At 42.2% G+C, this 13,887-nt stretch overlaps 4 protein-coding genes and 1 non-coding gene across 5 annotated transcripts; all 5 read right to left on the bottom strand.

The window, feature by feature from the left end:
• Nucleotides 1-326: 326 nt before the first annotated feature.
• On the bottom strand, nt 327-2,871 carry LOC4349944 (short-chain dehydrogenase TIC 32, chloroplastic). Its single transcript, XM_015759644.3, has 8 exons — nt 2,718-2,871; nt 2,385-2,616; nt 1,753-1,832; nt 1,515-1,668; nt 1,343-1,421; nt 989-1,070; nt 853-908; nt 327-730 (listed from the first exon to the last, which is right to left on the bottom strand). The coding sequence occupies exons 1-8, from the start codon at nt 2,839-2,841 to the stop codon at nt 539-541; spliced, it is 999 nt and encodes a 332-aa protein (XP_015615130.1). The 5' UTR covers nt 2,842-2,871; the 3' UTR covers nt 327-538.
• A 171-nt stretch (nt 2,872-3,042) lies between these two features.
• On the bottom strand, nt 3,043-3,115 carry TRNAR-UCU (transfer RNA arginine (anticodon UCU)). Its single transcript has one exon. It is a non-coding gene; the product is annotated as a tRNA-Arg (tRNA).
• A 768-nt stretch (nt 3,116-3,883) lies between these two features.
• LOC4349942 (nifU-like protein 1, chloroplastic) lies at nt 3,884-6,088 on the bottom strand. The gene is made up of 4 exons (XM_015759798.3): nt 5,896-6,088; nt 5,695-5,794; nt 4,728-5,038; nt 3,884-4,267 (listed from the first exon to the last, which is right to left on the bottom strand). The coding sequence occupies exons 1-4, from the start codon at nt 5,977-5,979 to the stop codon at nt 4,076-4,078; spliced, it is 687 nt and encodes a 228-aa protein (XP_015615284.1). The 5' UTR covers nt 5,980-6,088; the 3' UTR covers nt 3,884-4,075.
• A 751-nt stretch (nt 6,089-6,839) lies between these two features.
• On the bottom strand, nt 6,840-11,247 carry LOC9270417 (MLO-like protein 4). Its single transcript, XM_015760136.3, has 15 exons — nt 10,975-11,247; nt 10,768-10,825; nt 10,259-10,482; nt 10,045-10,161; nt 9,909-9,969; nt 9,734-9,825; nt 9,452-9,526; nt 9,235-9,320; nt 8,892-8,941; nt 8,750-8,790; nt 8,475-8,645; nt 8,324-8,359; nt 7,925-7,992; nt 7,719-7,779; nt 6,840-7,396 (listed from the first exon to the last, which is right to left on the bottom strand). The coding sequence occupies exons 1-15, from the start codon at nt 11,089-11,091 to the stop codon at nt 7,106-7,108; spliced, it is 1,548 nt and encodes a 515-aa protein (XP_015615622.1). The 5' UTR covers nt 11,092-11,247; the 3' UTR covers nt 6,840-7,105.
• Nucleotides 11,248-12,811: 1,564 nt separating this feature from the next.
• On the bottom strand, nt 12,812-13,428 carry LOC112936899 (uncharacterized). Its single transcript, XM_026021356.2, has one exon. The coding sequence runs from the start codon at nt 13,311-13,313 to the stop codon at nt 13,074-13,076; it is 240 nt and encodes a 79-aa protein (XP_025877141.1). The 5' UTR covers nt 13,314-13,428; the 3' UTR covers nt 12,812-13,073.
• Between the last annotated feature and the right edge of the window lie 459 nt (nt 13,429-13,887).

Below are 13,887 nucleotides of genomic sequence, written 5' to 3'. Positions count from 1 at the left end.
GCGAAGAAGATTCTGAATTTCTGATCAGATGATTTTTCAACAGGTTCAGAAGGATCTCACACTTGGAATTTTCAGAGATCACCTGTGGAAAACCGGTTTTCACTTTTCAGAGGTGTCTAGATTGATTGATTGGACAAAAATGACACTGACGTGAGCAGACAATTCGTACTACAGACTCCAGAGTTATTGGTATCATTGGCAGCGACATTTCTTCTCCGTTTAGTCCATTTCGTCGATTCTTGGAAGAGCCTTAGCCATATCCATGGATGGAGCTCGAGAACGGTCAAGAAAAACAGGTTGACCAATTATTTTCTTCTGAAACGAAATGGCAAAAAAAGCAGGCTGATTATTAATGCATTTGAATTTGTTTACACATGCAAACAACAGTACTGACAAACAGCTCTATGGTCATATTATATAAGCTGTATCATTCCATTGAAAAAAAATAAAAAATAGAAATAAAAAATAAAATTCTGTATCTGAAGGATCTCAGGTTGAGACATGGTCAGGTTCAGAATTTCAGACAGTCTAAACAGTGTCATTTTTGTCTGTTGAATTCTCCACGACGATTAGTATCCACGAGCTGTTCGCTGAAATCCCATAGCCTCTTCGCTAGCTCTGCGTCTCTCGCAGCAGGCCTCGGCGTGGCTTCCTTGCAGTCCGCGAAGTATTTGCCGGAGACATCCTTCAGTTCAGGATGCAGTGCCAGATAGCATGTGGTTGCAGCTCCCTGTAAAAAATTAGATTGAAGTTCATCATGCCAGCTAAAATATATCTTATTTGTGACACTAGCTAGTTACTGAAGATTTTACAGTTGGATTGTTGAGTGGTAACAAGATTGGAATCGATTACCTGTTGTGTGTTCTTCAGAAAGAGGTTTCCCACAGAAAGGATTGAAACCATCACGCCTGCGAAATATTCAGAGGATATGGGATTTGGAGGTTGGAACAGGTAATAATAACTGAAGAAAGGTTTGTGTTGACATTACTGTTTGTGACGACATAACGAGTGATATTGGTGAGGATCACTCCAGGATGCAGGGAATTTGCAGTCAAATTACATCCTTCTTCCTGAATGGAATCAAGATTGTTATTTCCCAAGGGGTGATATATCCACACTGTTATTTCATCACTAAAAAATGAAGAGTAAATCAAATGGGTTAGCTACCACACAAGTACAAGCACTGAACAACTGTGCTTGCACTAACATTTTGTCTTAATTGTTGCTAATACTACTAGTCGGGTTTTTCGACATTCTCAGAAACTCTAATTCTTTCTTCAACGATCAAAGTCATCAATCATCATGAACAAGATAAACGAGAAAAGGCCAAAAAAATGTGTACCTGAAAACGCTTTGCTAGCTCATTTGCATGAAGAATATTAGCTAATTTGGAATGTGCATATGCAATGAGTGGTTTGTACCTATAAATTTCGGAACAGGACAAGAACAATACTTTTAGATACTTACATTGTGATAATGTACGCGGTAACAATAAAAATGAACACATTGCTGACCTAGACTTATCGTTTAGCTTGTTCAGATCAAAGCAAGAACCATCACTTCTCTTGTGCGCAATAGACGATACGTTCACGATCCTGCCCTGCACGCCGGTCTTCCTAGCCGTCGATTTCATCTTGTCGAGCAGAAGATTTGTAAGCAAGAAATGACCTGTACTTGTAAGTAAAATTCAGCATATGCTCAAAAAATAAGTAACAAACTTGCAACGAACTAGTGTTCACGCGTCATTCTTACCGACATGATTCGTTGCGAACTGCAGCTCAATCCCATCCTTGGATAGCTTGAAAGGGCACCCCATTATCCCTGCATTGTTTCTTCAGACAAGCACAGCAAAAGAAAAAAAGACTTTTGTAAGGGAGTTCAGTTTCAGATAAGTGCTGCACCAAAGGAGAGGGATTTCAATCACCCGGCTAGACGTCTACCCATTTATTACATGTTAACTAAATAGTTATAAATAAAATTTATCACTCCACAAACGCGCAATTTTAAATTTGATTTTTATAAATTGTAACGAAAATAACGAACTAAACTCTAACTAGTAGATGCATATTTACAGTCAAATTTATTATTTTTTATAACAACCGGTAAAAGTCAAATTTAAACTTGCATTTTTTAAATAATATATTAAGTACTAATCTATCTTATTGTTTTGATTTTTTTTCCATAACCATTTACTCCCTCTGTATTTTTGTCCGTTGGTCGAAAAGTGAACGGCGTCATACATTAAAATATGGAGGTAGTATTTGACATGCAATAAATGAACTGATATCCCAGCTACCAAAAGAGTTTCCCCTGCACGAAACTGTTCATCTTCTGAACATTTTGCAAACTGCAATCATGTGAGTGAGTGAGTGAGTGTGGCATACATGAGGATGTTGAGGTGGGTGTGGGAGGAGTCGAACGCGGTGGCGAAGCGGCGGACGGAGTCGAGCGAGGCGAGATCCATCTCCATGACGTGGAGCCTGGACCCCGGGACCTCCTCCGCGATGCTCTGCTTCACCGCGTTGCCGCTCTCCATCGTCCTCGCCGGGATGATCACCTCCGCCCCCCTCCTCGCCAGAACTCGGGCCGTCTCCCTCCCGATCCCGTTCGTCGCTCCTGCATTTCGTTTTTTTCTTCTTTCCATCACCAAATCAATAAATAAAAATCACCAAATCAAGAGGATTCTGCTGCTGCAATGGGAAGGTGTGGTTGGTTGCCTGTGACGATGGCGGTGAGGTGGGTGGCGTCTACGCCGGCGGTGACCTCTTCGGCGGTGGAGGTGGGGCCTAAGCCCGACGGGCCTCGCCGCCGGCGATCCCACGGCCACTCCCAGAGCCCCATCCGCGCCGCCGCTCGCAAGCCGTGTTGCACGAGTATGCGATGCGAGGATAGACTATTCACTATAGAGAGACGAGTGGCCAGTGGGTGCTTGGTGACCAACGATCAGACACGTGGACGGCTGATATTGAATAGGCTCGTTGTCCCTGACCGTCCATCTGTCTCCGATCTTGTAGAGAAAAAAAAGAAGAAGAAAAAACAAAACACGCCTGGTGGGACTCGAACCCACAATCGTCTGATTAGAAGTCAGACGCCTTATCCATTAGGCCACAGGCGCCTCATGTAATTTCGGAATTTACTATCGATATATGTATTAGTTTAATAAGGTGATTGACACCCAGTAAACTCACCGTCAGACTTAAGGCCGGTTTAGTTCAAAATTTTTTTCCCAAAACGTTATATCGAATCTTTTGACACATGCATAAAACACTAAATATAGATAAAAACAAAAACTATTTGCACAGTTTGCATGGAAATCACGAGACGAATATTTTAAACCTAATTAGTCCATGATTAGCTATAAAGTGCTACAGTAACCCACATGTGCTAATGATGGCTTAATTAGGCTCAAAAGATTCGTCTCGCGGTTTCCAAGTGAGTTATGAAATTAGTTTTTTCATTCGTGTCCGAAAACCCCTTTCGGCATCCGGTGAAACGTCCGATATAACACAAAAAATTTTCTTTTCACGAACTAAACAGAGCCTAACTGAAATGGTGTCACTGTTCAGCATACGGTAAGGACGACTTCTATGTGCTGCTTATGTGACAATAAAGAAGAAATTATCAGTCATTAATATGCCTCATTACAGCTACTACCATGTTGAATTTCATTCCGATTGGTCATGCATGTGCTTGTTCACTAGTAAACCAAAATTATGAATTGACAGAAGATAATACAATCCTCACCAGCTACCACTAATCCCATACTTGAAGGCCTCATACTCAATAAGAGATCAAGTGAAATTAAAATTGTAGTGCCCTTTTCTATTTCAACGAACTTCCAAATAAAAGAGTGATATTCACAAATTGTACAGACAAAATCATAGAAGCCCAAAACCTTTTGTAAATAAATCCAGTAGGAACACCCTTACAACATTTCATATTGATGATCACTATTCGTAGTTCAAGTAGAATAGAGTAACAGGTTACAAAGCTTTAAGCCCATTACAATCTTTCCTGGCGATTATTGTAGCGGCACATTTACATTGCAGGGGTTGTTTTCTAAATGTTTTCAGGCTTACGACAATAGCTGGACAGCTGCGATTTTAGGTATCTTTTCTCTGAGCTTCTGAGTTAGGGCAACGCGAACTGTCATCACACCAGCAGCTGGGCCCGTAAGCCTAACCTTGACGATAGGTTCCTCGATCGCAACGAATTCAAGCTCACCACCTCCTGTGCCAGAAAGGTATGGCCTAATCTCATCGAGTACCTAATAAAGGTAAAAAGAAATTTAGCATGCTCCAGCAGTTTAGTTTCCATCACAGCAATTTTTTTCCCAACCAAAATAGACTCAAAAGATGGAACATTATACAGTGACTAGGGATCAAAGGAAATTGTCATCTTCAAAGCTATTTTCAAAGAAGATTATCACAATACAGAAATTAAATAAAACAGAACCAGAGAGCAAGAAATCAGAAGCAAATTGTTTAAATATGAACTATAAAGCAGGACATCAGCAAATGCCATACAGTTATTGTTCCCAACATCCTTTTCAATTGCACTATTAAAGTAATTAGTGTGGCACAAAAAGATTTTTCAGAAGAATTTTTATCTTCTATTATGTAAGTTAATCAATTAGCCACGGTAAAGCTTAAGCTACTTCGACATGATGTACTCTACAAGAGACCTTTTGCGTATAATTTTATTTAGCCAGAAATATAAGCAAGTACCTTTTCAATATTCTCCTGGTTCAACTCAAGGCCAGTCTCCTCATCAGCAATGGGCTCGACAGCAACAATTTCAGGAATTTTCTCCATCAAGCGTCGCTCAATACCCATCTTCATTGTTGTTACTGAAGCTGGGCATGATCCACATGCTCCTTGCAGCTTCAACCTCACCACATTCCCATCAATTTCATGCAATGCAACATTTCCTCCGTCTGCCATAAGGTATGGTCGAACTTCATCCAATACAATCTCAACATTTTCAGCTGTCAATGGCAGCTCAACTGCTGGGTCTGGGTTGGCAATAGCCTTAACCACTGCAAGAGCAGCATCCAAACAGAATTAGCATCATACTGAATCCCAATTCACCCAGCATCTTAATTACCCCTGAAAAAACAGTACAGCAAGCAAAAGGTCTAGACTGTACCTATGTCTAACCTATAGCAACAGTAGATGGTGTTCCTACATCCTACTTGGTCCAAACTTACCGACCTGGTGTTGCTTATAATTGATTTGAGATGTTCGTATGCTAGAGCATCACCATCTGGAGACAATATGAAAACTAAGCTCCCACTAAATTGGTTCTGGAGTATAATAAAATCCCATTGAGATTGGAGAACATATTAGAATAAACCATGCTGGATTGGTACTAAACGCGAGGTGCGCTATGGCCTATGGATAACTACTTAGCAAATACTGAATTCATCACTAAGTAAGTGTTTGCAGCTAATTAGCGATTACTGAATTCATCAGTAAGTAAGTGCTTGTAGCTTACAATTCATTGCCCCGACACATCTTAAAGATACGAATCAATTAACCATGTATTAGTGGGCACAACAGGCAATAAAAAAGCTGTCACTCATGTTCCTAAAGCTCTAATAGCCCCCCTACCAATCCAAAAGTTCTCAATAAGGTAACAAAAAATGAAGAAAAGCATGAAAAGAACACACACACACCAAGAAATTGCTCTCACCTTGCTGCTGCCGCCGCCGCCCCCGGTGAGTGGCCGCAGCAACCAACCTCGGCGCGGAGGAGGCGTGAGCAGCCGTCCCACACGGCGACGCGATCCCCACCTGTAAATAAACCCCAAATCAAGAACTCGTCAGCTTGGCAGAACCAAGGAAATCGGGTTCCCCCCCTGAAACAACAAACAGCAAAAAGGCGTAACCCTAACCTTGAAGGGGGGCGGCGATGAGGTGGAGGTGGACGGCGATGGGCTCGGCGCCCACGCCACCGCCGCCGCCGCCGCCGTCTGCATCGCCTCTACAACAAAAGATGACCTGGGCCTAGTACGGACTCGGCTCCTCGCGTTCTTGGGGGGATACTGAGGGAGGAGGGTTGAGGTTGTTGGGTTGGAAGGTTGGAATGGAGGAGGAAAGGGAAGGAGAAGCTCTTCTTCGATTCGTGGTTTGCCACTTTGCCTACGCCTTGTTTTTCTCTTGTTTTAATTTTTGTTTTTCCATTCGATTTTTGATTCCGGAAAAATTACTGCCTGGAATTTGGGGTGTTTGTTCGTGGAAATTTCGTGGTTCCTCTCTTGGCTTCGGGTGGTAGCCTACCGGAGTTTGAGCCGCAAACTGGATACAGTCGCGTGCACCGCACGCGTGTTGGCGTCTTATTCCTTTGGGCTGCTTGATTCCTAGTAGGCCGGGCCTTTTTCGGTCCAATAGAAAGGGCTACCTCATGAGTTTATATTCCTTTATAACAAAGGCTGGCTCATTCATTGCATAAACATTTAGAGATTACAATATCCTGGATAAAACCAGTAACACACTGTCGAAAAGTTAAATAAGAAACACACTCCCTCGTTCTAGCCAACAGATGAGCATCTCATTAGCACTACAATTTACATGAAGAAATGAGAAAGAAACAAAGTTTTGCTTACTACTCCCTCCGTTTCACAATACAAGTCATTCTAGCATTTTCCACATTCATATCGATATTAATAAATCTAGACATATATATCTATCTAGATTCATTAAAATCCATATGAATGTGAGAAATGCTAGAATGACTTACATTGTGAAACGAAGGGAGTAGTAAAAGACTCGCCATTGAACAATAGGAGGAACGGTACCTTGCATAACCGTTCACTTTTTGGATTAGCGTCAAGCAATCAGACCGGAAAATCACTTTGTAAAAACCTTCATCGAGTGCAAAGATCACAGCACATCGAAGTTATGGCAAATGTCCATTTTACATCAACTGAACATGTCTTATAATTCGATCTTACGAATTCTGTAGTTTGCTATATTTTACAACTCCACGAGATGGGCTTCGATTTTGTCATTGTTAGCGTGTCGTGTGCTCTACCAGAATCCTCTTCAGTCATTCTGCACAGGTGTAGTTCTGTGAACGAGGATTAACAAACAAGTTCACGAGAGCTACAACGATCGATCAATCTCTTGCTCGATGCGAGACATCTCCTCGTCGTCGTCGTTGTCCTCGACGGTGGCCACCGTCAGCTCCTCGTCCAGGGACGTCGCAGACACGGTTCTCGACAGGGTGCCAACCGTAGCAGTCTCATGATCAGTCTCCTCGTATGTGGTGTCGAGGGAGCAGACGGATCTCGATGCCAGGTTGTGCCTGTTCTTGTCTTTCACCCTCTTGCACCAGCTGTGGAGTGACTCCCTCACACTCTCTGAGACCAGTGATTTCTTGAACTTGGATCCCATCTGAGATTCAAAAAAAGAAAAAGAAAGAGAAGGAAATGTGAATAAAGCTATCCTCCCAATTCTACAGCATATGATAAGAATTTTTCATGTATGAATGACATAGTGAATCTGCATAGTCAGATACTCTCTCCATCCCATAAAAAAACAAAACTAGTATAGGATGTGTCGGAGGGGGTAAGATTAAGACTATTCAAACTAAGGGACTCTTAATCAGTAAGACAAGATGATTTTACCCCCTTCCGTTCAAGAAATTAGTAGTAAAAAGTTCTGAGAAATTAGGCAAGGGATTCTCTGAGATGTGTTGGTTCAATAACCAGAATACCTGAGTAATGATTACATTAAGTGGCAATGTGTTGTAGCTGCACCAGAACTGAACTAGAATCCTGAAAGATCGGAAGAAGTTCATTGAGTCCCAAGTCGACTAATATAGTTCATACTGAAATTCGCTTCTTTGTGCCAGCTTTTTTCTCAAAATGAAAATGATAAAACGTATTTAGATGCCACCTTCCTATGATGTCTAAAACTCACCCAGAAGTCAAACGGAGAACAATCATGTAATGGTTCTTCATGAAACAGGATTGCGCACTCAGTTCCAACTGAAAAAGATGAAGGCAACTATGTAAATAACTATAGGATAAACATGAAAATATCCATCTAATAATCCATAGGAAATTTTCATTAGGAAGAGAGGACTGATGACAACTGGCTCATTTCTGTGTGGACTACCAAGTCATCTAGTTGATAGCTTAAGTTTACAGTTATATTCATGTTTTAGTGGTAACATGCTGAAAACATACTAATCAAGAAAATATTACATAATACAGGAGCCATCTCATTCTCCTTATAGACTTGCCCTAATGCAATATTTGTTACTATGAACCAAATTAAATCTAGGACTAATCATAAATAGAAGGAGGCAATTCTCACCAGAGACCACACAAACGTTGCCATCTCAAAAGCATTCTGAAAGCAACAGTAAGGTTAGGATGAAGATGATGTTCATACAAACATCATAATATAACATATGGAGTGTCTTCAAAAAAAATATAACATATGGAGTGAAGCAAAAGAATATCACCTGAAATGAAATGAATTGTATAAGCCACCACAGGACCCGAGGTTTTCCAAACCAAAAGAGATCATCACGCAACTTCAGTTGTGTCCCAACATATGGTGCTGTTGCCCCAACAACTTCTAAGGCCAACTGAGCAATGACATGCTGCAGCTCAGTGCCCACTAGCAGGACCAGCTTCAAAATATTCAATACACAAAATTATGACAAGACATAACAAGAAACAAGAGGGCATTTAACTTAATCTTGTTGTTAGGTCAAGAAATACAGGAAATACTTACAATAGCAGGGGCAAAGGATATCCAGAAATATATATTAAGACCTTCAAATAACAAAAAAGGGTTAAGTGTATCAAACAATGATCAAAGCTGCTAACAAAAACTCTGTATGTGTGTATGTGACTGACAGAGAGAGAAAGAGTACCATGAATATTGACAAAAATGCATATTATTGCATATGCCCACAGTGGCCAACTGCTCAACAAACAAAATGTTAAGAACATGGAGAAATATGCCAGCAAAACATAGAACAAAATGTAAAAGAAGTTGTGTGGCTTAAAAACAGATCACATCTCTTGATGACAAGCAAATGGTTAATTTGGCTTCAATATGCAGTTTGACACATTTATACAGTACAGGGAGTCAAAAAAATGAAAAAAAAAAAGAACAAATATTATATAGTCACTGGAAAGAGCAGGAACACACTGTTCGGAATTAATAAGCTCATTTCAATGCCTAATTCATCAGAGGAAAATAATATGTTTTACCTGATGCCAACACTTCCATTATAATCATCTTCCATGCTCCGTACCATGTATTTGTGGAAATTATACGAGTGTGGCAACTTATGGTACTGATGAGAAAATTGACAAGTAAGCACAATGCAGAGGAATGTAGGAAATCAAAAGCATTTAAACACTTTCTCAAAATAAATATGCATCTGAACGGAAAATTGAAACAATCAATAGAAGTCAGAGTTCTAACTGTGATAAAACCCAATCTTAATGCCATATAGTCTGACTTCTTGATGGAACGCCTAAATTGACGCAGAAAGCATAGCTGCACCATTGTCACAGTTTGTAGAACACAAATTAGAGAAAACAGAAAACTCACTCAAGGTTATAGAAATGGCTAGGTGAAGCAACCAGTGAATGAAAACAGTAATTTTCAATCCTCTACTTTTGAATATGCTGATAAGCTAAAAAACAGTGCAATGTGAATCAATGCAGCAAACAGCAGCTTGCCTGTGAAGAAAATAGTACTTACCATCCAAATAAGTATTTTATTTTTGCTCCATGGATGAGATGTGTGATGGAACACAAAGGTAGACTGCCTCTGCATCACCTTAGTTCTCCTAGCTGAGAGATATGAACGTTATTCAGGTAGAGCAAACTAACTGTACCAAGCTAATGCAAGCATATGGTTTAATTGACGGCCTAACCTTGCAACTGCTCAGTAGGGAGCTGACATGCTTGGGTTTCAAATTTCCTCCAGCTATATATCTTCAAAGACAGAAAGGAAACGCATTAACACACAAACATGTGCCAAGATGTTTGACCGATAATCAACACACCTACCTTAATCATGGACAGAACAACAGTTACAAAAGTGTACAACACATGGGTGATACCAAGGATAAACAAGAACCGATGCAGCTGTTCAAGGCCTTCATATGAAACAAAAGGCTCATGACCCTGCAAGCAGAGAAAACACCAGCTGAATCACCAAAAAGTGCCATGCCTCGAACGTCCAATCGACCATCCTTGGATGGAATAGAACCAGACCGACTACCTCACTGCAAACATTCTGTGACTGAATACCAAACAGGCCATTAGGCACAACAGTCTGGTTCATCTCCATGGTAGAGCGCTTCCCTCCTACCACCAGATCCTCGTAATCTGTCTCCGAGCAAATGTAGAATCGGCTCGTGAAGAGCGACGACGGCACGCAGATTTCCGATATCCAGCGGGCCGTCTGGCTCAGCAGCAGCGAGATGACGCCGAGCAGCATCAGCTCTGCAATCAGGCATGGGTTTCCCTTGGTGAGGAATACAATCAAACACCTTGCAAGAAGCAAGACTTTTACCATTCCAAATATGGCATTGCTCCACTATGAGGATAAAATTAAGGGAAATGGCAACTATGATGGGCAGGCAAATCTAGAGGAAGCACACATGAATGAACGACTAAATTACTAAATCAAGACGACAGTTACAGAGTCTGCAAAATTACATGAATTACTTTTACGCAGATGAACAACTGAAGGTGGTGATTGGCTGGTTACTAAGTTACTATACTAACCTTCGCGGATCTTCTCGAGCGCGGCGAGCATGGCCTTCCGCTTCGTCTTGCGCAGCCACTGGACAACACATGAAGCAAGCGAAGGGAGAAAAATTTGGTGATCGAGAAAAGTAGTACTCTAAGCCAATCAATCGTGCGATTACTTGCAATGCATCGGATCAAGCCGGGGGGAAAGCGAAGCGAGTGTGTGTGTTTGGGATACCTTACCTTGGCGAAGCGCGAGATGCCGCGCTCGACGAGGAAGCAGGCGGCGACCATGAGCGTGGTGACGGTGGCCACCGACCACGTCGGCGTCTCCGCCAGTGACCTCCCTTCCTCCACCATCCTCCTCCACTGCCGCCGCCGCCGCCGCTAGCTAGCACACCTCCTCAACCCGCCGCCCGCGACGACGGCGAGCATCGATCGATCGCTCGATCGCTCTCCTCCGTACGGAAGAGGGGCAGTTAATGCGGATCGAGGTCGGCGCGGGATCGAAGCATCGGAGAAGAAGCAGCAGAAGCTAGTAGTAGTAGAGAGTAGAGCAGAGTGATCGAATCAATGCGAAGTGAGGAGGAGTCAGTGAGGCCGACCACTGACCACGTGGGGCGCTCGTGGTGTGCTTCTGCTGTTGCCAACTTGTATTAATTAATTAATTAATTAATTAATTGCTCCCCTCCCCCACGCGCCGGAAAGCTCCTGCGGCGCCGGCGTGCCGGCGCCGCCGGAGCTGAGGGATTCCGTCGTCGGACGGCGCCGGAGCGACCGGACGGCGCCGGAGAAGGCATCGAGGAAGAACCCGTGGAAGCCGGAGGCATCGGGAGTCGTGAGAAGTGAGATAGTCCATGGGCCTCGGGATCGTTATGGGCTGGACAGTTGGACAGTTGGACCGTCGGTTGGATGATGGACAGCCCCACATCGGCCCGATACTGTAGCATATCCCCCAACGGAGTGGCCGCGCGAATCGCGATCGCTAGTTCGCAAGTACGCGCCGCTGGTCGAACATTTAAAAAAAACAACGACTTAAATATTTTGGGATGGAGGAAGTATTAGATAATAATAGTTTAAGATAATAATGGTAGAAGATAAGAGATTTTTTCCGCGATATTTTCTTTAACTAAAGAATAATAAAAAGGAAAATATATCTTAAGACAAATTTTCAAAAATTTAAATCTAGATTTGAAAACTTTCAACTCAAAATTTTAATTTTTTAAGTTAAATTTTAAAAACCTTTAAATTTGCACTCAAATTTGAAAAACTTTTAACTCAACTTTGGAAAAAATTTTGACCCAGATTTAAAAACTTTCAACTTAAATTTAAAATTTTCAACTCAAGTTTTGGAAAATTTTAACTCAGATTTAAAACTTTCAACTTGAGATATAAATATTTTCAATTTCACATTTAAAATTTTTTAGTTAATATTTGAAAATTTTCAAATCATGATTTAAAAATTTTTAATGCAAAATATTTAAAAACACGTGTGCTGAAAATTAAAAAAAAATCAGAAAAAGAGATAAAAGAAGAGAGAACGAAACCAGCTGAGGAGGGACCGCCACCAGCTGGTGCGCGCTACTTAGCATTCGCGGTCGAACCATTTATTAACCCTATTTCTCTCTTCTCTTTTCCTCGCGCGCCACTATGAATAGGTTTTCTCTTGCGCCACTATGAATAGGTTTTCTCTTCTCTGTTTCCTCTCGCGCCCTTATGAATAGGTTAACTACTCGCACTATAAATTTAATGAAAATATCTTCAAACATATACACGTGTATAGCTAGCCCTACAACACTCCTAGCTAGCTTTACAATACTCCATATTTTTTTATCTCTTATCCACATAAATTTATAGCTTATTATTATCCTTACTTTAGCCCACTATTATATTATTCTTGCTTAATTTTAACCTACTATTATCTTTTCTTTTATGTATTTCTTTTGCTAGATACGAAAATATAGCGTGAATTCTTTCAGGGTTCGCCTCGGTGTTAAAAATTATACTCAAATTGGTTCACCGAAAAACATAGAAGTTCAATTTTTTTTCGAGCGAAAACTCGACACACATACATGGTGTGTAGAGAAAACAAACTGGTTTCATATAGTTGTCACTTGATGAAATAGTACAACATACACATATTAAACAAGAAGATAGTAGTGTACAACATACAACACGTAATTGCTCCCGGTAAAGCAAAGCAGAACACAGAACACACTTGTTACTGCAGTAAATTATACACACACGGCACAGTCACCACTAGTCTCACGTACTCCACGTAGTATCGCAAGCGACTAGAGGAGCAGTTAACCTCGCCGGCGCCGGCGACGATGATATCATGATCACGACCGCCGTGCGGCGCGCGACCTCCTCCCGCCGCCGCAGGAGAGCACCCGTAACGCGCGCGACAGCAGCCCGGGCTTCCTCGTGCGCACGCGCGGCGCCGTCGTCGTCGACGTCCTGGGCACTATCCGGCGCCACAGCGCCCGGAGCGACGTCGGCGTCCTCCTCCTCCTCGCCGTCGTCGCCGTCCCCCTCTTCCTCCTCCGCCACGGCGACCTCCCCGTCGTCAGCGACGGCATCGCTCTCTCTTGCAGTTAATTCGTTGCTTGCTAAGCTAATTAAGCAGAAATGCGAATGGAAAAGCTGAGATCGGCTATGGATGGATGGATTGCTGCACGGGTTGATGAGTTGATCGATCAGCAAATGACATGGGGCTGCTTTTTAAAGCTCGCCGGCCGGCTGGTCGGCCGTCCAGGTGGCTCGTGAGGCCGTGCCACGTGTGCTGTGGATGGGGCCGTGAACGTGCAGGATGGTGACACGTGAGCTGGTCACGTGGGAGTAGCTTAGTGGCTTGGAGCGTCGTGCCTGCTTCGTAAACGTCAACTAAGCTTGATCGCTAGAAAGTGCTACTATGGCCGGTCATCCAGTGTCCAGTGATATGACACGTTGATATGCTCTCAATGTGCGTAGAGATAAACATAATAACTTAATAAGTTGATGTCTTCAACACCAGTGTGTCTATATACCTATATACTCGAATATGTATATAAATTCTGTACACCTGTACAATGAAACCTGCAGATATACGACGTTACGATGTCCATCTGGTTAGCAGCATATCTTTATCTTATCTTAAATCATTTGCTGATACTA

Source organism: Oryza sativa, chromosome 11 (genome assembly GCF_034140825.1).
Source record: "Oryza sativa Japonica Group chromosome 11, ASM3414082v1".
In the NCBI taxonomy this organism is placed as follows: domain Eukaryota; kingdom Viridiplantae; phylum Streptophyta; class Magnoliopsida; order Poales; family Poaceae; genus Oryza; species Oryza sativa.
Note: the sequence above shows the minus strand (reverse complement) of the source record. Positions and strands in the feature narration are given on the sequence as shown.